The following is a 23,662-nucleotide window of genomic DNA, read 5'->3' as shown; positions in this document are numbered from 1 at the left end:
AGTTTAGGAAACTTTTTCACTGACTTTTCTTTGGGGGACGCGGGGGGAAATCCTTACCAGAAGGCAGTGAAATTGTCAGGGCAGTAATTATTGTACTCCTTGAAGGAAAGGACACTGAACCTGGAGATAGAGAAGCAGGCACCTGTCGAAGCCAGCACAGCCCCCGCAGCAACAAGAAGAAAAGGCAGGATGCTGGGCCTGTTCTTCCCACCACGCCACATAACTGCAGATTTGCACTTCCCACAACTGCCCTTAAGAGGGACTGTGCCTCCATTATCCCATGTTCTAGATTAGCAAGGCACGAGTTCACGAGCTTCCCTCCTCCTTCCCATAAACAGCACCATAACTCAAAAAGGCCCTTTGAAATGAGGGGGGCGAAGAATTCTTGCGTTGGGCGCAGGGGTTATTAACTAGCCATAAACTTCTCTGACAATATTTTTAATTTTTCCAGTAGTACTAGTATAGTCTTTGATGCTAAGAAAAATGGAGCAGTGGATTTAAAACATAAAATGGTCCATTAGATGGGTCTTGAACTTGTTTTTAAAACTCCAGATAATACGGCTTTGCTGTTTTGTCTTTCCAAAATGTCAAAATTTGGCTAGGATTAATGCCTCTCTAAATCAATAGGATTTCATGTTTGTAAATGGTTTACGGCTCCACTGGATATACAATGTTATGAGCTCATGTATTATCATCACCACGGAGCCTTTCCTGAAATCTACTGACATTTAGTCAGCATCCAGACCAGACATGAAGGAGCACAGAGCATAATTCTCTAGAAGCCGGCGCCCACATGCAAATAATCAGGGTACAGGAGTAGAGAGAAGGGAGACGAGGCTCATCACTCCTGGGACCATCACAGAAAAGTGTGGACCAGGGCATCCTATCCCAAAGGCCAAGGGGATAACCTAGAAACTAGTGGGGAGATCAACAATGGGTTTTCCAAGGCCATGAAGAGAAGTGAGGACTCCAGGCAGGCTGTGGAGAAATTTCATAAGAAAAAATCGCCTTCAGTCCTGTCATTCTAACGCAAACATCATCACCACTGCCCAAGGTCCCTCCACATGGCTACATGTCCACACACTCTGGCTTCAGCAATGTAATTACGATTTGGGGTCATCGTCACCGAACACCATGTTCTTGCCTGAAAACTGTCTTTGATCACAACTGAGTAACATTCAATGGCACTGACCCCACAAACACACTTTTCCCCGAGGTTGGGTATTGTGGCTCTCACGAGTGTGGTAGATGATGAGGTTTTGCAAAGAACATAAGCCAAGGTCATTTCATGCCACAGTTGTTTGAGGTGAGATCCATGGATTTCTCTAATCTTATAGAAAAGGTATGCAGGCAAAGGGCCTTCACGCCCCTGTTCCGTACGTGCTAGGATGGCCCCCGAACACTCCTACTTTTGTTCATCCATCTATCCCGTGAAGCATGTGTGTGCAGTCTCCAGACAAGCAAAAGGGTTATTCAGATGTCATCTTTTTCATTTCCACCAACACATTATCTACTCTGACACCAATGGAGTACCTTAATAAAACTCCAAAGACTCGCATCGAAAGCATGTAAGTGATTTTCAAGGAAAATGAACCTGAGATAGTTCAGTGACACAGAGCTACAATAGATCACAGCCGACTGCTCACTACCGAGGCGGAAAATCACATAATAAACATAATCCCAATGATCGTTACCCTCGTAGGACGGCACCGCGTTTTGCCGTCGCTAAGGGGGATCTTTGTATAGGGAAGATCACGCACTAAATTCTCCCCTCTCTCTTCTTCCCAGTGTGGAGCTGGACTTTAAGCAGCAAGAAGACAAGCTCCGGCCAGTTCTGAGGAAACTCCATCCTTTTGAGGAAACTCAGGTTGTACCTTCGCCTTACTCTCAGGAGCCCTACTCCGCAACTCCCAAGCAAAAATCCAAACCCGAATCTAAAAAGCATGGAAGATGGAAACTCTGGTTTCTTTAAAACTCATGGTGTTTGGAGTCTAAAGGCCGTCTTGAAAACCCACTGGAGTTAAGTAAATCCTTTTCCAAAACGAATAGGATGGAGCGAGCCTTGGCCGGCTCAGCACTTCCCACTTCCCACCCTGCTTACCAAAAAGGCCTTTTGTACGAACAGATAATTAACAGAAGCAAGGTTGTACACGTCACACCTTGCCAGCTGTTGTCTGCAATTCGTGGATGTGGGAGGTAAGCTCTGAAATGAAGTTTATGTAGTCAAAGGGGATAGGTAAAAAAATTCTGTGCCCCCGCCCCAGATCGGCAAGTATTACGTCATCAGCCTGCGAGACGATGGGCTATCACTCCGTACACAGCTAAAACTCATAATTATTTTCAAGCCTTTCTTTCTTTTTTTTTCTTTCTTTTTTTTTTTTTTTTTTTTTGATAATGAGAAGAAAAAGCAAGCCTTATGTTTGCAAAGGACTTCATTTTTATGTTTAATTTTGCAAATAAGCAGGGGGCGAGTGCAATTTTCAGCACATCAAATTCCGGAGAAAGCACAATTTTTTCAAGTGGTCGGAGACCATAAATAATCTCTCAAATGTGACTATATGTATATTTGCCTTCATGTGCTGTAGCGCTAAGCCAAGTGACCACATCTCAGTGTCAGGTTGACACCTCAAACTTAGCATTCTGTTCATCTTCAGACCTGCCACATGTTTACTGCTCATTTTCCAAACGGCCAGCAGCCAGGAGTCCCCCAAAGTCAGGACATGCCTTTAATCACTGCAGTTGACAGGGTCAGAGCTATGGGACACTAAGCTTTCTTAGATCTCATTTTTAATCTTTGGGTACCCAAAGGCCAAACGATAAATTCTGGCAAGAATCTGAAAACACACATAGAGATACACGGCGGATAGTACAGTCACCAATAAATCACGGGTGTTCTCTGCCACCGGAAAGCGTTTCTGTGGATCAATCTCTGAGACACCGTTCGTCACCCAAAGCGCAGCCAGACGTTTTATACAATCCGTTACGCTCTGTAACGAGTGTGGAAGACCTGACCATCTCAAAGAGAAACCGCGTGTTTAGTTTAGCTGCTGCCAACTGACAAACTTAGCGTCGCCTGCATCGAACCTATTAGTCAGTTGTACTAAATGACATACCTAGGGGAAAGCTGTGAATCAAATGTTTTTAGGTATTTTTTAAATAAACAGTGACACTGAGAGTCCTCTCTTGATTACACATTGCAATACGAATCTTAGTTCCTTTATTTTTTCACTCATTATTTTGCACCTTTGCAAGTATCTTTTTTATAGAAATCAAAAGCCCCTAGTCTAGGAATGACTGGTCTGTCAATTTTCTGCTTTTCACAAGAGGAAGTAGGGATCTTATTTTGCCTTTTTTTGTACAATGGAACTTTGGAATGGTTGTGTGAACGTACAAGAAAACCTAGTCTTCAAGTTTCTGTCCAGAAGTTTCCCATCCGATCTAATGCTGGCATGCACACCTCATTGATTAGATGCCAAAAACAAAGCGGCGACCCTTGGTAAGAGATCTCTACCTGCATTTCTCACGGGAGCTGTTTCTTGCTGTGCATTTTCCTCCTGATTCAACAGCAAATTTATTTTAGTTCTAAGTGTTTCGATTCTACAGGGACCTAGTGATCAGCAATCAGACCTGGACCGGGTAACAATGAAGCGTGTGTCACGTAAGCATTCTTTGGGATTGCTCACACTATACTGCGGAGGTAGCCTTTAAAAAAAACACACGCATCTCTCGTGGAAACATTATGTGAGGGTGGAAATCCTTGAGTACCGGTAAACAGAATTGAGAAATATTTTTGTGCAAGGAAATGGACAGGCACGTTGATCCCGTACCATGAAGGAAGCATAATTGTTTCATGTAGACAAAAACTTAAAAAAAAAAAAAAATGTGTTTCATGTATTTTATACTGTTTTTAACTAAAGTTATAAAAATGTTTGCAACAAGTTATACCCCCTTGTGTTTTACGAATCCCGACTATCTCGGGGAACTGAAATAAGGGTGTTAGTGGCTTTCTGACGAGTGTTATAAATCCATCTCAACAAGAGGGCATCCTAGTAAACAGAATGACATCACTGTTTGAAAGCAGTCTAGACCAAAAAAGAAAAAAAAAATTAAAATGTTCAGAGTCAAGAAGGAAATTGAAGATAAACCCTATTTAAAAATAAAACTATCTTCAGAAGAGAAAGAAATATTTTCAAAATCATTTCATAGTTTAATTGCAATGTGTCACTACCAGATGCTGGTTCCTCTCTTAGAAAGAGTTAAGTAAAAACTTTGATACAAAACCAAGGTAAAAAGTACAGTGTTCCCTCATATGTAGATGTACACACGGCATTACGTATAGAGATTAAATTATTATACTTGTCACTAAGTTCTTTATTAATTTTTAAATAAAAAAAATCAAAGGTAATGTTTTGTGTGGATATTGAACTTATTTCATGGTCTCAGTAATTTGGGAAAATAGAAGTAATCCATGAAAATAACAATAAGGGAAGGATGCTGGGGCTGCAAAAAACTTCCTCTAGCCTTCAGGAAGGGAGACAATCATCGGGCAAGTGCAGGCTCCCCAGGCCTGGCTGGGAGGGGGCAGGGCGGACGTGTAGCTCGGGCTGGGCTTTCCAGATCATGGACTCTGGCGGGGGCTTCAGCCACCAGAAGAACAGGAAGACTTTTTAAGGGCACAAAGCACCTCCCGGTAGGATCTGACTAACTCGTGTCTAATTTTTAAAACACCTCAGAGAGACCAGTGAACTCATCGGTCTTTCCATGCCAAATCCTGCAACGGTCCCATGGAGACAGCTTCTCTCCAAATCAGCCACCAAGCAGTTCCCTAGTCCCAGGGGATCGGCCATCTCCTTCTTTTCCTCTTCTCGGGGGGTCGGTGAAAGATCTCCACCTCGCCGCCCTGGCAGAGACACAAGGGAGAGGTCCCCACCCTTTTCCCGCTGTCTATAAGGGCAGCGGCCACCGGCAAGGACGGTAGGACCCCTGCAGGCTGAGACGGGGGCCCCGCTGCCCTCACACACTCACCAGCGAAAAGAAAGGATGGGTGGGACCCACGTGCGTGTGAAGGAAGACACGGTGCACCAGCCAGGAGCACCTGGGGAGACGCTTCGGGTCACACTCTTCAACCATTCAAACCACACCCTTTAACTGGGGTTGCCACAGAGGTCCCCTCTTACAAACAAGCACATACAGCAAAGGATGTTCTGCCTCACAGGTACTTCCAGAGTGACTGGTGTGTGACCGGCCTCCAGGGAGAGGTCCTGGGGCCCCTGCCTCTGCTCTTTGGATCCCAAGCCCTCCCCCCGCCCCAGCAGAGTGTAAATGGAGAGGAAATCAAGGTGTGGGAAAACCCTTTTCCTCTGCAAAGGGTGGAGGATGTGGGCAGGAGTTTCCCACACTTCCGTGGGGCTCCCGAGGTGTCCGTTGCTGTGGAGACCTGAGGTGGGGCGTAAATGCTGTCTGAGCTCCTAAACCAGCGCAGGCTGCCTCCAATCTCAGAAGCAACCATGCGCGTGCCCTGCAAAGCCATTCTCCCTCTGCTAGGATCGGAGACAGAACTGAGGTACACAACCCTGCATTACAACTCAGACCACGCACACTCAAAACCAGGTGCCTGCTTCGTGCCTTTCGTAGAAGAGAGCAAGAACGAACCAACGAGAACCAGGTCGTGAATGTCTCCATCCCACGCCATCTGTGACAGCGCAGTGTGTTTATAAAGCCCACCGCGGGGGGAACGGACTCTTAGGGAGCGTTGTTATCAGCTGCTAAAATTTGACTTGATTACTAAGCAAGGCAGGCTTCACAGGCGCAGCGTCACCTAAAGATCACAGAGGCTGCTTTCCACACTAATATGTCTTCTTTGATCGGGAAAAACTCTGTCACCGGCACATTTGGCATGAGATAGGTGTGTGACCAATCTCTTTCCCGGAGAAGCTACAAGATTCAGAAATCGAGTTCCGTTTTGTGAACTGGGGTTAACTGATGCTAACGCTATAGTCGTGCTACAATGTGCAGCACACGTTCCGGGAGGCGAGAAGGCCTTGCGAAAGCCGCATACGGCCTTGTAACTGTACATACTGACTTAAGACACCTTCGTGGTTTAGTACGATATGCAAAAGAGAGCACAGCATATTTTATCCAGGCAGTGGTGTGGCGTTTGTCTCCTCCCCAATACATCCAGGCAGTGACCAACCTGGAAAACACACTAGAAATGTGAGAAAGGCAGAAAGAACTCCTGTGCCGATTCCGAAGGAAAACAAATATATACATTAAGCCGTCGTGGCTCACATGCGCAAGCACGTTAGGCCGTGCCTGTGCTAAAAGCCACAGGTCTTTCAAGTAGACTGATCAGCACACATACAATTAGAGACCCTTTTTACGACACTCGTATAGAAGAGCCAGACACTCTCCATTTGAAACTTTTATAATGTTATTACTTTCTTTTGAAGAATAGAATTCTTCAAAAAGCACACCGACACAACTCCATTAGAATAAACATCGCAAAAACGAATGTTCATGCATGGACACATAACACATCTCGGTGCAAATATTTGGTCAGGAGTCTTGGTCAAAGGGCTCTCTTGGCTGGCAGGCCAGTTCCATTCTTCTCTTTTCCAAGTAAAGAAGCATGTCAGGTCAGAGAAAGCGCTGGCTTCTCACTACCAACATCTTCCCCACCAGCGACGCCGCCCTCGTGATGCAACGCACCCCCGCCCCATCGGCGTCCCCCAAGGCTGGCGCTCAGCGTGGAGACAGCAGAACGTCCTCACTTGAGTGTAGTGAGTCAGGAGGTGCTGGTCAAAGGAGCAAGCAGACGATGGAGATGGCCTCTTTCCCTTTCCTAAGCCTACATGGAGAATTTTCCAAGGGAATCCTTCTTGAGGAGAGGCACATTTTCATTTTAGTGAATGAGTGATTCCCGGTCTTCTGGTGGGTATCCAGGCTGCAGACAAATCCTTAAAAGTCCTTCTCACTCAATTACATTTTTAAAGGCCCCATTAACAGAATGTAAATCTTATCACATGGTAGAGGCACCTAACATCACAGGAGAAGGCACAACTGATCTTCTCTCAACCCAGCTTTGCGTACAAGTGCTTCTTCCAGCAGAGACACATGCGTATGGGGGGAGGGGACGGGGGGGGGGGGTAGCAGGTCACCCCCCAGCAGGCTGGCCATGCCATCTGCCCATGGGACAAGAGCACCGAACCCAGCATGACTCCGAACCTGCTCCGAACCACATACCATGACTAAGAACACCACCTAACACTAAGGGCCTCAGGAATTTCCAAAAAGGAAGAGAAAACCCAAATCTGAAATCAGACACTATAAAACTAAGCATTTCACTCAATTATTCCACAGTATCAGGGGCACCTGGGGGGTGCAGTCAGGTGAGCGTCTGACTTCTGCTCAGGATCTCAAGGTTCATGAGTTCGAGCCCCACATCGGGCTCTCTGCTGTCAGCACGGAGCCCACTTCAGGTCCTCTGTCCCTCTCTCTCTGTCCCTCCCCTGCTTGCACGCTCTCTCGCGCTCTCAAAAATAAACACTAAAAAAAAATTATTCTACGGTGGCAGACCACATTGGAATAACGATAAAATGGGATCTTCCTTCTGTGGCATGGTGACTACAAGCCTTCTGGGTTAGGACCTGTTTCCGGCATCCGTAAGATCTACAATTCTATACTCGCCAGATGCAATTTTATTTGTTAAAAAAGTATGACGCTTAGGGTCAGGGCACATCTGTGTGTGAGATGTGTTCCAACAGTTCATTTCACATCGAATGCTGAAAGGTATAAAATGAACTAAAATAAATGATACACAATCAGCTGTACGGTGTTGAGCAAATACCACAGACACGGATAAAAGAAAAGGCTCACACTGCGCGTCTCTGCTTATCCAGTTACGCAGGGAGTTCTGCATTTCTCAAGTCCGCACATAAACAGATGGGAAAATGGTCAGCCTGCAACAGCATTCCCAACTAACAACACTCCGACGCGAACAGAGGCCACGTTCTCGGTATTACTGTTGACGATGCTGTGGAATAAACCATGAGGTGAAGCATAACTATTCATTAATTTTTAAATCCATTTCCAGTGATTATTCAGAATCTTGAAGCTAATTCCTAGTTGCACGGTTTCCATTCCATTTATGCAAACCTAAGTAGCAAGTGCATAAGGACGGAAATGTCTGTGTTATGGTGGGAGGTTACAGCTGACACGCAACAGATCTGTAGACCACTGTCTGCTCTCCTTCTCTGCAAGGTCCACTGCTGATGTTTTTTGCCCCCCTCGCCAGGGACATTTTTCCCCCCAGATCTTCCTCTAATCTAAATTCACAGGGCAACAACACTGACATTAAGAAGTTAATGCATAAATCTACATCTGAGCAAATTGGAAAAGCAAGGTCGGGCTCTCTGAGCAGGGCAGCATCTCTGTCTTCCCCCTCTGTGGACAGCACAAGGGCTCCTGGTTCCTGGAAGACTTCAAGATCCTTCTAGGGGTGCCTGGGAGGGGCTCAGTCAGTCGAGCATCCAACTTCAGTTCAGGTCACGATCTCACAGTTTGTGAGTTTGAGCCCCGTGTCGGGCTCTCTGCTGTCACCACAGAGCCTGCTTGAGATCCTCTGTCCTCCTCTCTCTCTGTCCCTCCCCGCTCGCTCTCTCTCTCTCAAAACTAAATAAACAGTACAAAAAAGATCCTTCTCAACGACTCATTTTAAAAGGTCAGTGTCCTTCACGAAAACATCTCGATGCTGCTGTCACTCACCAAGTAATTACAGCTTATTCAGAATCTATTTTTTCGTTTGAGAGTCTTTCCCCTCACAGCCTAGTTGGTTTTACAAAAGGGATCTCTGGATGCCTTTGATAGATACTGAAGATGTAGGAATTGGGAGGAGTCAGCTTAGGACCTAAGTCCCCTTCCTGCTTCTAGACACTTCTGTAGGAGAAAGTGGGATGGTGGGGAACGGGCCTGGATGTGGGCGGTTTGCTCTGCACCCCCATTCCCAGAGAGTGCCTTGAACCCCTCCTGAGTGCTCAGCAGGAACAGGACCCCAGCTGGGTAAGACGGCACAAGGCCCTCCCTGTCAGCCCTTCTCAGAACACGCAGGGGCTCTTCCTAAGGAACACTCGAGGGTTCCTCAGAACACACAGGTCCCTCCATGCCCTTCGGGGAAAGGGCTCAACCCTCCCTTCCACCTCCAGGAGATCCTAGCATTTGACCCAAAGAAATGACTGAAAGATGCTAAGTGGAGAGGTGCTTCCTCTGCTGAGCAGCTGCCTCCCTAACCTGGACGAAGACCTAGAAGCAACTCGTAGTCCCCTGAGATGCCCTCTGGCCACCACTGGGGTCAGCCCCACGAGTACCATTCTTACAGGACACACTAAGAGGACCAGCTGCGGCACCAAACCAGGGCACCAAATTACAGCTGCCACGCCAGCCACAGGATCTAGAACACTCCTTGTGTCTTTGCAGGACATTTTCTGCAGTGAGGTTGAGAAGTAAGTGAGAATCTCCCCACTGATTACACAGTGGCTGGCAGAGAAATACAGTAAAGCTTTGGATTGCAGATAACTTGTTCTGTGAGTGTTTCACAAGACGGGCAAACATTCCTAGTAAATTTTAACTTGATAAATGTGCAACGTCTTGCAATATGAGTAGGACATGGCACCGAACATCACATGATCACAAGTGATCCGACGGTTCTTGAAATTTGCTTTGATACACGGGTGCTTTGGATTACAAGCGTGTTCCCAGAACAAATTATGCTCGCAAACCAAGGTCTTACTGTAAGTGCTCAGTAACATGCCTCTATCACAAACACCACGATGAGCATTGTGCCTGAGATCAGAACTCCCCCAGAGGCATTGGGCCCACATGGTCTGGGAGAAGATGCGCATGCCACGGCCTCTGTTCTACCCTCGCTAGATCCGTTGGTTGAGCACGCCTCACAATCTCTCCACATTCCAAGTACTGTCCAAACTTGTATGAGTCCCTCCTTGCCCTCGTCATCCCAGGTTAACTGCCTGCCAGTGGGCAATGACCCAAATGAACACCCTGCTGGAGTCAGGGCCCTAACTCTAGACAGAACTACGTCCTCTGCTCACCGGTCCCCACACCGGCCATCTCGCCCCTCTGCCCATCGCCACTGCCCATCACTCACTCCCTGCAGCCCCACACTGCCATCACATCACCCCCACCTCTGTACTCCAGCCCATTCCAATATGGGTCACCTTAGGAAATGGCACCAAACTTGATTCAACTTCAGGCCACACAGGACCCATCCTGCTTCAGGGCCCCTCAGAGTCCCACAACATGAGAGTGTTCCAAGGACACCCATGGCACAGTGCCAAGAAGACAGGAGCACCAGCCCACGGTGGGGGGTGGGGGTGGGGGCCCTGGAGTCACCTCACGTCTACTCCATGGGGCTCAGTCTCCACCCTCCTACACAAAGGTATTAAGAGTACAGAAAAGAATGTGATAAGGGAGACACACGTACTATTACGGAGTAATGGATAAGTCCACTGCAAATAAAGCCAACTTAGAAGAAATATTTTCCTTCCTACTTCATACATGTGATCAGTCAATACCTTGCAAAGGAAAATCTGACCATGACACGTGCTGAACTCTGAAGCACAAGCTAGGCTGATGGAAACAGACTAAGACAGCAATTGCCCCACTTCGGTGCTACCCATCTGTGATGTCAGATGCGAAACCGCAGCCTTTCTTGGTGTGAGCCACAGAAACCAGAGCAGGTCCAGCCCTCCGCGCATTCTGGCCTTGCTGCCCAAGGAGCATGTGTTAACTTGTTCCCCTCCTGGGATACGCAGAAAGAACTATGGTCACACAAGGAAGGACAACGTATCTCCTCTGGTTGCCAGCGAGAACCCTAACTGGACGTTGTGTTCCTGGATTCGAAAAGTTCTTAGCATTTTTTCTGAAATGCCATCCACCAAACTTAGTAAAATGGTAACAGGTGCTAGAAATGAAGGAAAATAAATGGGACCTCTGTGAGCATCTTTCGCCTAAGAAACCAAACTTAAGAATAATGGTAGTGAGGGAGGGTGGTAAGCTCCGGAGGGGGAAAGAAAAAATGAAAAACTGTCTAAATTATTGTTAAAACTTTCTTGAAAAAAAAAATCATAGATAGTATTGCATGCCTCAGTCACCTGTAGAAGAGAGACATCTACGATACGTCAGGGTAGACAATAAAATGGCTGGGTTAGAGCACCTCATTTACTTTTTAAGGTCCGTCATAAAATTTTATTAATGGCATCTTAAATGTAAATACGTAGAAAGAAAGTGCCAGAAGAGTAAGAACTTAAGAAGAAAATCCATATCCTTTGCTAGAAGTAAATAATGAGTAACTGGAAGCAGATGCTTCTGTCTCTAACATGTTAGTTTGCTGACCCTTCAACTTTGACACCTGCTTCTAGAATCATGGAAAATCAGCATATATTATATACCAGACTGTAAATAAATGCTTCTCTGCTGTTCACTACAATGTAGTAAAATAAGCTTACGCTCAAAAGGCAGCTGGGAAAGGGCCAGATGGATTTTCGAGGCTGGGAATAAGTGACACGCCTGGGGAAGGGCCCCCCCCCCCCCCCGCCACAATTACGCGCCCAAGCATTCACCGCGGAGCACTTACAATGAGCTCGGAATCCCGCCCCATGGAAATGACAGTTCGGTTCACTGTCCGCAGAAGCTTCTCCATGATGATCTGGACATGCCTCTGAGTTGGCCCCTGGAGGAAGACACAGCAGTGAAAACCAACACCTAAGACCATCATTAACATGCAAGCCTCGGCAGTTGTCACTGAATCCATTTACCCTGTAAAGAGTAAATCAATTATAACCCTTAACGAGATGAAGAATGGCCCTTGTCAAAGGCAAAAGCCTTCACAAAGAAAACGCAACGCATCTTATTAATTATAGTCCATTAGTGATAATTTGTTATATAATCATAGTAATTGAATTTAAGCAAACCTTAAAAATAAAAGCAAATCTGTTTAAACAATATAATGTTTATGATCCCTGATTAGCCCACCAATTAGTTTTCTAGAGACCCTTGGCCATTTGTAAGTGGAAAGCAGGCAGATAACAGCCATAGATTGCTCTGCCTGTCAAGTTCGAATAACCTGGGCATCCAGCACCTGGAATTCAATGTATTTATTTTAGCACATTATCTAAAATCCATAATGTGCCATGGATTCTTCCATCGGGAAAAACGTGCTCTTGTATTTTGTGTGTGATGGGATGAACTTGGCCTGAACTTGGAACTTGTTTAAATACGTTCTCGCGGTGCTCACACACAAGGCCAGGGCAGGAATCACCTTTGAGGCTGGGCCATACATACACTTCACTCCCAACCTTCTCCCCTTTAAGACAAAGGCAGGCCCTGGAAGGGGGCCTAGAAGCTGGCCATTGGATTAAGGCTTCTAGAAGCTTCCAAAGGCAACTCCCCTGGAAGAGCTGATATAGCCACCCTTGCTATGAAGTGATTCAATCTGATCTCTTTCTTCAAAGGCACTCACCAGGCTCCGAGAGAACGAATCCCTGCAGGAAGGAAGTGGGCAGGACGGGTATGTGTGTGTTGACTGGGAAGGTGTCCAGGGGTCACAGGGGAGAGAGCAAAGACTAAGCCCTGCTGACCTTGAAACCCTGGCCCATCTGTCCCCTGCTGGAGGCACATGGATGGACACGGACCTGTACAGGCACAACCGGAGAGCTGGCGAGTTCGCGCATGTGCACATCCGTGCACAGCTGTGTATGGTGGGTGTGTTGGCGATGGGGAGGCACAGGGTCAGCCTTCTGCACGTGTGCTTGCACCCACTTCTGATTTCAAAAAAAGGTCCACAGACTAAGCAAACAATTTACAAATACAAAAAGAAAAACCATTTAAAAAGACAAAGACTAGCTAAGAAGGCACAGAAGGAAATGACTGGTGGGTTGTGGAATCTGGGGAAGGAGGCATGGGGCTGTTCTTCTCAAAACTCTAGGAAACACCAATGACTTAAAAAAAACCCACTATGTGCATGTATTACTTTATTAAAAATAAGAATTGGGGCGCCTGGGTGGCTCAATCGGTTGGGCATCTGACTTCGGCTCAGGTCATGATCTCGCGGTTCGTGAGTTCGAGCCCCACGTCGGGCTCTGTGCTGACAGCTCGGAGCCTGGAGCCTGCTTCCGATTCTGTGTCTCCCTCTCTCTCTGCCCTTTCCCTACTCTCACCTTGTCTCTCTCTCTCTCTCTCAAAAATAAAGAAACGTTAAAAAAATTTTTTTTAAATAAGAATTAAGAAAAAGGAATGTAGATAATAGCCTCCATCTGTGCATTTCCAGTTTCCTTTTTAATGTTTATTTTGAGAGAAAGAGAGTGCGAGCGGGGGAGGGGCAGAGAGAGAGGGAGACACAGAATCGGAACCAGGCATCAGGCCCCGAGCTGTCAGCACAGAGCGTGAACTCAGGAACCACGAGATCATGACCTGAGCCGAAGTCAAATACTTAACCCACGGAGCCACCCAGGTCCCCCGTCCAGTTTTTAACATCAAAGTCATTTTCTGACCTTAAGAGTCAAAATCAAAAATCAGTCTTGGGGAGGCATTCGCCTGAGAAGTGACAGGAAGTAAACTTAGAATAAAAAAAAAAAAAAAGATGTTTTTACATTATTATCATACTTCGTGCATAAAGAAAAATCCCTGAAGGGTACCACTCAACAGAGAGAAACAGGCTAACCCGTAAAAGTAAAGGAATCAAATGCGCCTTCCGTGAGGCGGGGGCTCGCTTCCCGCCGTGGCCATTACTCACCACATCCTTCCTGTACAGAACCTCCAAAATGTTGCTGAGCAGGTGGCAGCAGGCCTCCAGGTCTTCTTGTCTCTCCAGATGGTACTTGAGCTGATCCGTCATCATGGGAAGCAGGATCTCTCTGCAGTCTGCAGGGGACACGGGGCTGCCAGTCAGCAGGGGACCCACCAAGATGCAACTCTATTTGCTAGAAGCTTGTTTTCGTAGCATGTTACATTGTTTCCAGCATGTTACATTTACTTTCTCGCATGTGTGAAACTGACATCTGGAGCCGGTCAGATGGCTGGATGCGGGGAGAAATCGTGTCTACCGCTATGGAAATAATTTACACACAAACACACGCGCACACATCTATGGCTGTGTCTCCTTGTAAATGCACAATAAATAACCCACAAACATATATAAGCACATTTTCACGTACATCCCATGGTGTGCACACAGATCTAAACACAGACACACATGCTGGGGGTTTTGACTGGTTTTCTGTGCTGAAGTATAAATTCATTGATTCACAACTTTAAAAGAAATACTCCTCACAACAAATATTTTTTGAATTGCAGCTATGCTTACTTTTTCCTAGGAGGACCAAAGCGTGGTTTCCTTCTACTCCCTTATGCCTCATAAATGTTTCTGAGCTAGGCCAGGTCATCAACTTACTAAATTCCCCGCTTGATCTTTGCTCATTCTGGGCAACCTTCTGCTGGGCTCACACCTGCACCGGGACAGTCTGCGGGGGTGCTGAGAGCTCAGGCTCTGGAGAGAGGCCGTCTCCTCCCTTCCTGGCAGGGACATCTTGGGCAGCTCCTGATACCCCTGAGACTCGGCTTCCTCATCTCTTAACAAGGACACGATGGCTCTAGCTACTCACAGGTTTGGGGTACGGGTACTTCCTCCCACGAGGATAAGGACGAAGGCTTAGGCCTGGTTAGATGCTTAGGACAAGGTGCCCGCTCCTATGACTTACGATAGATCCAGGAGATGAGCCACAGCCTCTCTCTGGCCTCCCAGACCCCTGAGCTAATGCACAGGCAAGTGAAAGAGAGAGAAGTGAGGGAGTAGGCACTGGCTTGGAGATGAGAGTCAGGGAGGCCTCCTTTAGGAGGCAGGACCTTCACCTGCTGGCAAGAGGAATGGCAATTTCCCACATGGGGCAGGCAATCAAGGAATGAGAAACCTGGACACAGAGTCAGGCAGGCAGGAGCATATGACACATTCAAGAGACACATGCACAGGTGGAGGGTGGGGAGAGGAGGAAAGGGCTAAAAGGCCAGACAGGCAGCTGGATACCAGCATGCACATGATGGGTAAGGTCAAGAAAGTTGGGAAAACCAACATGCTGACGGGGGCGGGGAGAGATGTGATCAGAGCAAAAGGCGAGAGTCCCTCTGGCATGGCGCACGGGTAGGGCAGCGGAGACAGGAGGGAGAGAAACCGTCATTTAGCCACTGCAATCGGCCAGGCAAGAAACAGTAAAGGCCTGACCTCCGGCTGCAGTGGTGAGTTTGAAAGAGGCCTTGAGGAAGAGAAAACTGGAGGCAGGCTGGACCCGGTGCTCGGTGACGGAAGGTGGCAGATAAAGGAGAGTCAAACACAACGCTCCAAGTCCTGGTAATGATGTGTCATCCAAGGAGCCACGTGATGCCATCCAAAGAGAGGAATGTGAGGAAAGAAGGGTATTTTTAAAAGGAGGGAGAAAAGGACAAGGGTTCAGTTTTGGACAAGTGGAGTCTGAGTTGCCTGTTGGACACCCAAGTGGCCCCATCTACTAGGCAAATGGAGAGAGGGTTCTAGACATTATTTCTGGTTTAGAAACACAGATGAAAGGATCGCCAGCCTCTAGGCAGCAACGAAAGCCACTAAGACCATCAAAGGGAATATGCAAAAAGAGCAGAAAACTGACCAACATCAGGATGTAGGTGTTAGAACAGGAGATGCGCAGGACACAAAGGTGGACAGAGCCAGGATGCGGGAGGAGGCAGACAAGTGATGTCACCCAAACAAGGGAGCACAGTGATCAAGGTGGCCAAATACGGTGGCAAGAATGGGTGGAACAGAACAAGCTTGGGGCGTGACAGTGAGAGGCACACAGAGCCCCCTGAGGCAGCTTCCTGGAATGGCTGGGCAGGGACGAAAAATGGAAAACAGCTCCCGGGAGCACGGCCGTGTAATGGAGGGACACTGGGGTGTAGGGACAAAAGAACATCTGGATTTTCCTTTGTGCTTCAGATGGGAGCAGAGAAAAGGATGTTCAGAAAATTAAGGAACAATAAGGACACGAACGTGAAGGAGACTGAGCATGAAACGTAACTACTCCTCCAGGTGGGAGAGCCCAGTTAACTCTGGTACCGTCCTGCCCTCCCAACAGGAGCGACGGGTTTCCACCACCCCAGTTCTGCTTGTGAAACCAGCCCAGCCACCGCCGTCCCCTTTAAAATGCAGAGCACGACAGAACAGACGGCAGTGCTCCCAAACATTAGATATACTTAGCTTGTCTCAGGATTTCACATGGTGGGCTTATGTTAGTGATGCATAAAAGCATGTTTCGCACTAATGTTTCCTGAACTCTTTTAACAGAAGAAAAAAAGGAGCATGCAGCGTTGAAATGGTTCCCGTAAGTATGCTGTGACCCACGTAGAAGACTTTCCCAGGAGTACACGGTCATGAAGGCTCAGGGGTGCAGGTGGGAGTGGGGTGCAGGCGGGAAGCATCAAGCACACAGAAACAGCACAAACCCTGCTGTTCCACCTCCTTCCAGGGAACTGCACGTACGAAGCTCAGGCTCAGGCTTTTGCAAATCCCGTTACGATTTATCCCCTTGAAAAGGACTAACAGCTACTCCATTTTTCCAGAAAGTGTTTTGCCCAGTGATTATATGATTTCACTTGTCGACTTCACAATAAGAGTAATCAATACTTAATGTACGAGGTGCTAACGTGCTGTGCATCTTCGGGGCAGCAGCCAGGCTCACCTTACTGGCTATAATGACAGGACTCACCAGAGGTCAGGCAGTGAGACACATGGCACGCGAAGAAGGCGCTATCCTGTGGGGACCATGACAGTCCTTCCACGTCTGTGTTCGCGGATGTCGGGGCCCTCCCCTTCTCAGCCAACCTTCCCTGTGATGTCAGCAGATGAAGTCACCAAGGAGACCATCTCCCAAATACCAGAGCCCCGTAAACTCACAGGGGAAGTGCTCCAAAGAGCCGAGACCTTCTGTCAGTGCAGAAGCCTGCACGGGTGTCCGAGAGCTGCCCAAGGACCAAGCCAGTGCAAGGGAAACGCGACAAGAAAACCACCCGTGGCAGTGAACCCAGATTGAAGATGCATCGGCCCCAAATGCTGACCCACTGAACACACGCATCCCGCAAGCACTCCAAAGCCCAGGGTCTTTCCTACAGAACCTCAATGCTCACGAATGACAACCACCTTCGGTAGCCCTTGACGTGCTGACCTCAATCACGATACCACATCCAGGGTAAAGACTACACGGCAACCTCCTAGAACCCAACAGACTGGAAGGTCTCCTGGCAAACCCGTCCAGGTCCAGCCCTGTTGGCGGCCATCTTCACAGCCCCTGGCAAGACGTCACCAGGATGATGGCTTCGTTCCCTTCAGCCTGAAACCCATCACCCAGCTTAACCGCCCTCACCAGGGGGCCAAGCCCTTGGTCGCCCCTGTCCATCCGGGCATCTCTATCGCTGCCACCATCTCGGAGATCTCCAAGACATCTGAGGGAGAAGCTGCGGCCGGGAATCCCCGGACTCTGACAACATGATTAAGGAAAACAAATGACTTTCAGCTAAACCAAACAAGCTGAGGAGGAACCCAACAGAGGGAGACGACCGGCCCAGGTTGGGAGGAGGAGTGTGTCTGTGAACAGTCTTAGAAAATCAGAGGAACACAGCTCTGGCCCCAGAGATGGCCGAAATGGCCCACCAGCCTCCGGTACCCGGATGCCCCGGCCGAGTTCCATCTCTTCCCACCCCATTTATCTGTCATGCTGGACAGGCAGTTGTTGACTCCACCGTTCTCAGAGGTAATTGAGTGTGTGAGTGTCATTTGTCAGAATTACTCCGGGGTGAAGAAGTGACGGCAGCCCTGTTCATCTTCGACAGGAGATGCTGTCACCATCTTCAGCTCCCTGGTGCTGGGCACGCCCACCTGCTACCCAAACCTGGGGTCTGCGTGTCAGCTGCGTTCCTTTGTCATCCAGCCCCTCTTGATGAGAAACCACCAAACTTTTGGAAACGTCACTGCCATTTTGTCACGTCGAAGACATTTCACTCTCTTAGCCCCAAGAACATAAAACCCCCTTTGTTAGAATCCTTCTGATGGACCCATAACCGCAAGCTGGATGTTTCCGCAGCTCGTCAGTCCTTCGTCACCCGCTGCACCCATGGGAGCTTAGGAGAAAGGGGAGACAGGGGAGCGGGGAGAATGAAAGGAGCCAATGCTCGCAGAAGGACCTCAGGAAGGCTTCCGACACGCCAGCCCCAGGACAGAGCTCTGGAGACAGGTGCCTGGGCACCCGGGCTGTCCTCAGAGGCCACAATGACCTCAGCAGGCATCTGATGCAGGCCTCCAAGGACATAGGGTCACAGGACAGCAGCATCCTCCAGAAACACGTCCCAGGCCCCCAGGAAGGACCATGCCCGAGAGACCTTCAGAGGCCGGGGGGACCAAAGCTGGAGGCAAAGCAATCGGCACGTCCCTTTGTGACCTGTGATCTGTAGGCCCCGGCAGGACTCACTGACAGACCTGGGCACGGGTGCCCGGCGTGTGGACCGCTGTGACACCTGGGTCAGCCATCTTTTGTCCGTGCCGGAATGCAATCTCCGTGAGAAGGGGTTCTGTTCTCACCAAGGGGAGCCCCCCCCCCCCCCGCCACACGCATACACATAAACTAGGACCTGAGTGTGCGTGCTTCTCCTTGGAGGCCAGCTGTCACACTATCCTTGGTTCTTTATCTGTAAACCACAGTGCCCGGCTCCCGTTCAGGGGTGACGAGGGACCTGCGGTGCGAGCCGCCCTGTCCTGTCCTCGGAAGACGTCATCGTAACAAGATCTCTCCCCACTTTCTGGTGACCCAGTTTCACTGGACAGTGTCCAAGGCTGTCAGGACAGGAGTGTGCAGACACACATGTGCGTGTGCGAGCGCATGTGCGAGAACTGGTGGGGGCCACGTGCAACTATAGGCACACAGTATCTGAGGACAGGTGTGCACTGAGAAGCCAGTCCCCTCCCAGTGTGACACCACCCCCCCCCCCACCAAAGCACACCCACACTGGCCTCCCAACACTCGTCTTCCAGAGGGAGACAGTCCCCAAGAGGGACCACTTGGTCCACGTTTCGGTCAACTGTTGGGTCTCTTCCAGAAGCGGTGGGCGCACGCCCTACCTAACACCCACGCCTCTCAGCTTCTACCCCGACGTCAAGTCCAAAACTCAAGAGCACAGAGGACAGTACAGCACACACACGCTCACACACACCGCACAATATACGCACTCACACCACACTCACTACACACACCCACACACTACACACCCACACGCACACCATACGCGCCCACCCACACACTATATGCACACACACCCACACGCACTCATGCTTTCGATGAACAATTTTAAAGCATCAGATGCAGTCTCTGGCAGCTGAGAAACAGGGATCTCCTGTCATATTCTGAATGTCCCAACTCAGTGTCCTGAATACCCTTCCCCCTGAACTAAGTGCCATTTCTGTCCCATGATTCATGCCAACAGTCCAATTAGGTCCAAGGCAGATGGCCTGGGAAACTGGCAAACCCCCCACAAACAAATAAACTCTTGTATTTTTAACAGAAAACACATTTTAAATAAACTACCCACAACTAATCACTTGGAAAACAGCTACAATAAATATTTGACTAGAAGCTTAGGGACCAGGGTCACTCTTCAATTTTGGGACACCGGACTCTCTTCAAGGTCCAGTTTCCCCACACATATCAAGAAACAATAAAATCCACCCTGCTCACTCTCTGCTTTGGGTCTTGGGCAAGTTACTTAACACTCTCTAAGCCTTGGAGTGCTTGGGTGGCTCAGTCAGTTAAGCATCTGACCTCGACTCAGGTCATGATCTCACAGCTCGCGGGTTCGAGCCCTGTGTCCGGCTCTGTGCCGACAGCTCAGAGCCTGGAGCCTGCTTTAGATTCTGTGTCTCCCTCTCTCTCTGCCTCTCTCTCACACTCTCAAAACTAAATAAACATTTTAAAAATAAAAAAAAATACTCTCTAAGCCTTAATTTTTCTTTTTTATTAAATTTTTTTTTCAACGTTTATTTATTTTTGGGACAGAGAGAGACAGAGCATGAACGGGGGAGGGGCAGAGAGAGAGGGAGACACAGAATCGGAAACAGGCTCCAGGCTCTGAGCCATCAGCCCGGAGCCTGACGCGGGGCTCGAACTCACGGACCGCGAGATCGTGACCTGGCTGAAGTCGGACGCTTCACCGACTGAGCTACCCAGGCGCCCCTTGCCTTAATTTTTCTTATCTGCAAAATGGGGCTGTTTACCTGTGAGGTTCATGGTGAGAATCATATGGTATAATGTGTGCATTTGGCAAATAGGAACATTTAATAAATGACAGCTGCCGATACAAGTGCTAGAAATAAAATCATCATACAAAGTCAGTCTTTTCAACAAAAAGTACACAAAGACTAACGCCTTCGAGCTGCCCTATCCAAGAGGGGAGCTGGTGACCACTTGAAATACAGCTGGCAGCACTGAGAGATGGAATTTTCCATTTCAGTTAATTTTTAAGTAATTTAGATGTAAATGAAAAAAATGACACTTGCTTATCGGAAACAATGGTATGGAACACCTGGAACAAGTTGGGTGTGTGAATTCACTTCTCAGCGGTAAATTTTATTAAATGTGAAAAATGCAGATTAAGGATCCGTGATGAAAATCTAGCATCCAAATTGAGATGGGCTGTAGGCGTCAAAAACCACACTGGATTTCAGAGACCCAGTGTGGAAGAAAGGAATGGAAAACTATGTCATTAGTAACATTTAGATTGAAGTCATGTTCAGATGGTGTTTTAGATAAATCATTAAAATTAATTTCAGCAACTGTGTTGTACTTTTTTTTTTTTTAATGTGGCCTCTAGAAAGTTATAAATTGCATATGTGGCTCACATTCTATTTGTGTTGGACAGCAGGGTCTCAGAGCATGCTAGGAGGCAGATGTTACAGACCTCCTGTGTGATTTCCCGTCTTAATGAACTGGTGTTCGTCAACGGAAGGAGAATCAAGGCCACAGCAGATTTCTATCAGATCTGCCTTCACGTGTATGTGACCGCAGGGTTGCTACTGCCCGTTAGGCTGAGTCGAGGCAGAGATATGACCCACAGGGAGGCCAGAACTAGCTGGCACGGCTCTCCTGATCTTCCCCACCGTAAGAGGGGAGCGCAGTCAGCCCAGCGCAGACTGCCAGGAAGGGGCAGGCAAGCCCGGTGGACCCAGACTTCACACCAATCAGCGGTGGGGATCAGAGGTCCCAGCCACGCTGCTCCACCCGCCTTTCCCAGTGTGATCCACTATGATTACTGACAGCAATAATTCGACATCTGTTCGCCCTCAGCTGTGCAGGCTGAAGCCATGATGATTAATGCTCTGGTAATGGGCACAAAGTAAAAAATATTAATCTTTATAAAAGGTATTCAAAAGGCATCATCAGCTTATAAATGTCCAAGTAGCATATCTGCCTATAACCCCATTACAGCTCTACATTAAGGCAAGATGCAAATTCGAGAATGAATTTGTCCATTTAAAACATTCGTTTTATGAACACTGAGTAATGTGCTGCTTAATTTTTAGTTTGGTCACATTAAACAAATGATCCATAAAGTGCATTTAATAACCTTGAGCCTTTTACATAGAACTGAGATCCAGATTAACACTTTTAATGAGAATTAAACAGTAGGAGCTATATAAATGGGGGATGCTGGTTACTCATTTGTTACAGACACTCATCTTATTTTCCAACTCTCTAAGAACTCTGTGCCCTCGTGATTCAATTGGTTCAAATGATTTTCTCCCTCCATATAAGTCTTCAAACAACAGAAATGCAGAAAATGGAGCCATCAACAGAAGGGATCACGGGAGCCATCTACTTATGTCCAGATTGACAGATGGGGTGCCAGGAGCCAGAGTAAAGGGACATGCGGGGATTGCACCACTAAGCAGCTGAGCCAGAATTAGGTGTCTGATCCCGGAGATAGAGCTCCTTAGAATAAATGATCCATACATGTGCACGTGCACGTAAACATGTGTGGCTCGGGTATCTTTTACATGTCAAGTGCAGATTACGTTTTTCCAAGCATCATTTTAAGGCAGCAAGCCATAAACATTGGTAGTATGAGGAGAATCCATTCACACGGAGTAACTCTAAGTATGTCACTCTTCCTTTCTGAGCTGTAGTTTCTTTGTCAGTGTTTTGGTCAGAAGCTCCTCAGCACCACTCACCTGAGGGCTGGAACTATCAGAAATAAGATAATCTGCATGTGAACTTTCTGCCCAATGTCACAGCATCTTAACTGAGAAGATGACATAGAAATTAAAAGAATTTAATTTATTGAAAATTGGAAGGAGGACGTGGCAGCATAGAGACTGTATAACAATGGGAAAAGAAGCTGATCAAAGATGTCTTCTGGATGAAATCACTAGACATAATAAAAAATGTGTCATAAGGGTGCCTGGGTGGTTCAGTCAGCTAAGTGCCCAAATCTTGGTTTTGGCTCAGGTCATGATCTCATGGTCATGAGACTGAGCTGCTCTGGGTTCCACATTGGGCATGGAGTCTGCTTAAGAGTCTCTCTCTCCCTCTGCCCCCCACCCCCGTTCAATTGCATGCATGCAAGCTCTCTTGTCACTCTGTCAGATACATAGATAGTCTGCTTAAGAGTCTCTCTCTCCCTCTGCCCCCCACCCCGTTCAATTGCATGCATGCAAGCTCTCTTGTCACTCTGTCAGATAGACAGGAAGGAAGGAAGGAAGGAAGGAAGGAAGGAAGGAGAAAAGAAAAGAGAAGAGAAGAAAAGAAAAGAAAAGAGAGAAAGAGAAAGAAAGAAAGAAAGAAAGAAAGAAAGAAAGAAAGAAAGAAAGAAAGAAAGAAAGAAAGAAAGAAAGAGTCATCTTTTTGGAAGAAGGAATAGGGCAGCAGATATTTTAGATCCCTCAGTTTTGAGAAGTTTAGTAATAGGGGTTAAACATTCATTAGTATTGCAGTAATAAATAATTTTTCAGAAGGAATGAAAGAACCACCAACAGAGAAAAATCACAAATGATTCCCATATACAAGTAGATGAAAAAGTTAAAAGATTACGTTGGAAGTACCAGTCATAGTGTCGAAACCGTAAGGTCTGATCCACTCCATCCTCAAGGACAGTCTATGTACTCAGGGAAGGGTTTATGCAACAAAAATAAAATGGGGTCTTAAAGGAAAACCTGGGAGTGGACAGGCTGACCTGGACTCCTCCAACTGTTACAGACAAGTTGCTGTAGGTACCATATCACACAGGCACAGAGCTAATCTCATAGGGCTTGGAAGGAACCATGAACTGCAGAGACTCAGAGGCATGCCATCGTGGTGCCTTCTGTGAGCATTTCTAGATATCAGAGAATCAAGGCAGCCTCTTCTAAGATTGCTCTCCTTGTTCCCAACATCAAACAACAGGGAAAGGAGCCCACTCAGAGGGTGGGTGCAGGACAGAGAATCAACTGTGATAAAGGTTGGACCAACTACACCATGAGGAACTGTTGGCACCACCAATCTGATCACAGATAAGAGTCCCTACCGCGAAAAAGAAGAAAAAAGTATGAAAA

The 23,662-nt window shown here is 47.6% G+C and overlaps 2 protein-coding genes across 6 annotated transcripts in view; one reads left to right on the top strand and one right to left on the bottom strand.

Annotated features, from left to right (window-relative positions):
• INSYN2A (inhibitory synaptic factor 2A) overlaps positions 1 to 4,485 on the top strand; it is a 58,546-nt gene extending 54,061 nt beyond the window's left edge. For 2 of the 3 annotated variants that reach the window (XM_027063393.2, XM_053207852.1), the window contains exon 4: positions 1,789 to 4,483. In XM_027063393.2, coding sequence (XP_026919194.1) covers positions 1,789 to 1,972 — 184 coding nt within the window. In that variant the 3' untranslated portion in view covers positions 1,973 to 4,483. Of the gene's footprint in view, positions 1 to 1,788 lie in introns of all 3 variants that reach the window. The other variant, XM_053207851.1, reaches the window with a different exon arrangement.
• Positions 1 to 23,662, bottom strand: part of DOCK1 (dedicator of cytokinesis 1) — a 524,727-nt gene that overhangs the window by 304,176 nt on the left and 196,889 nt on the right. For all 3 annotated transcript variants that reach the window (XM_027063392.2, XM_027063390.2, XM_027063391.2), the window contains exons 26-27: positions 13,805 to 13,932; positions 11,648 to 11,743 (exon numbers count right to left, since the gene is read on the bottom strand). In XM_027063392.2, the coding sequence (XP_026919193.1) occupies positions 11,648 to 11,743; positions 13,805 to 13,932 (224 nt within the window). The remainder of the gene's footprint in view (positions 1 to 11,647; positions 11,744 to 13,804; positions 13,933 to 23,662) is intronic.

Source organism: Acinonyx jubatus, chromosome D2 (genome assembly GCF_027475565.1).
Source record: "Acinonyx jubatus isolate Ajub_Pintada_27869175 chromosome D2, VMU_Ajub_asm_v1.0, whole genome shotgun sequence".
NCBI lineage: Eukaryota > Metazoa > Chordata > Mammalia > Carnivora > Felidae > Acinonyx > Acinonyx jubatus.
Note: the sequence above shows the minus strand (reverse complement) of the source record. Positions and strands in the feature narration are given on the sequence as shown.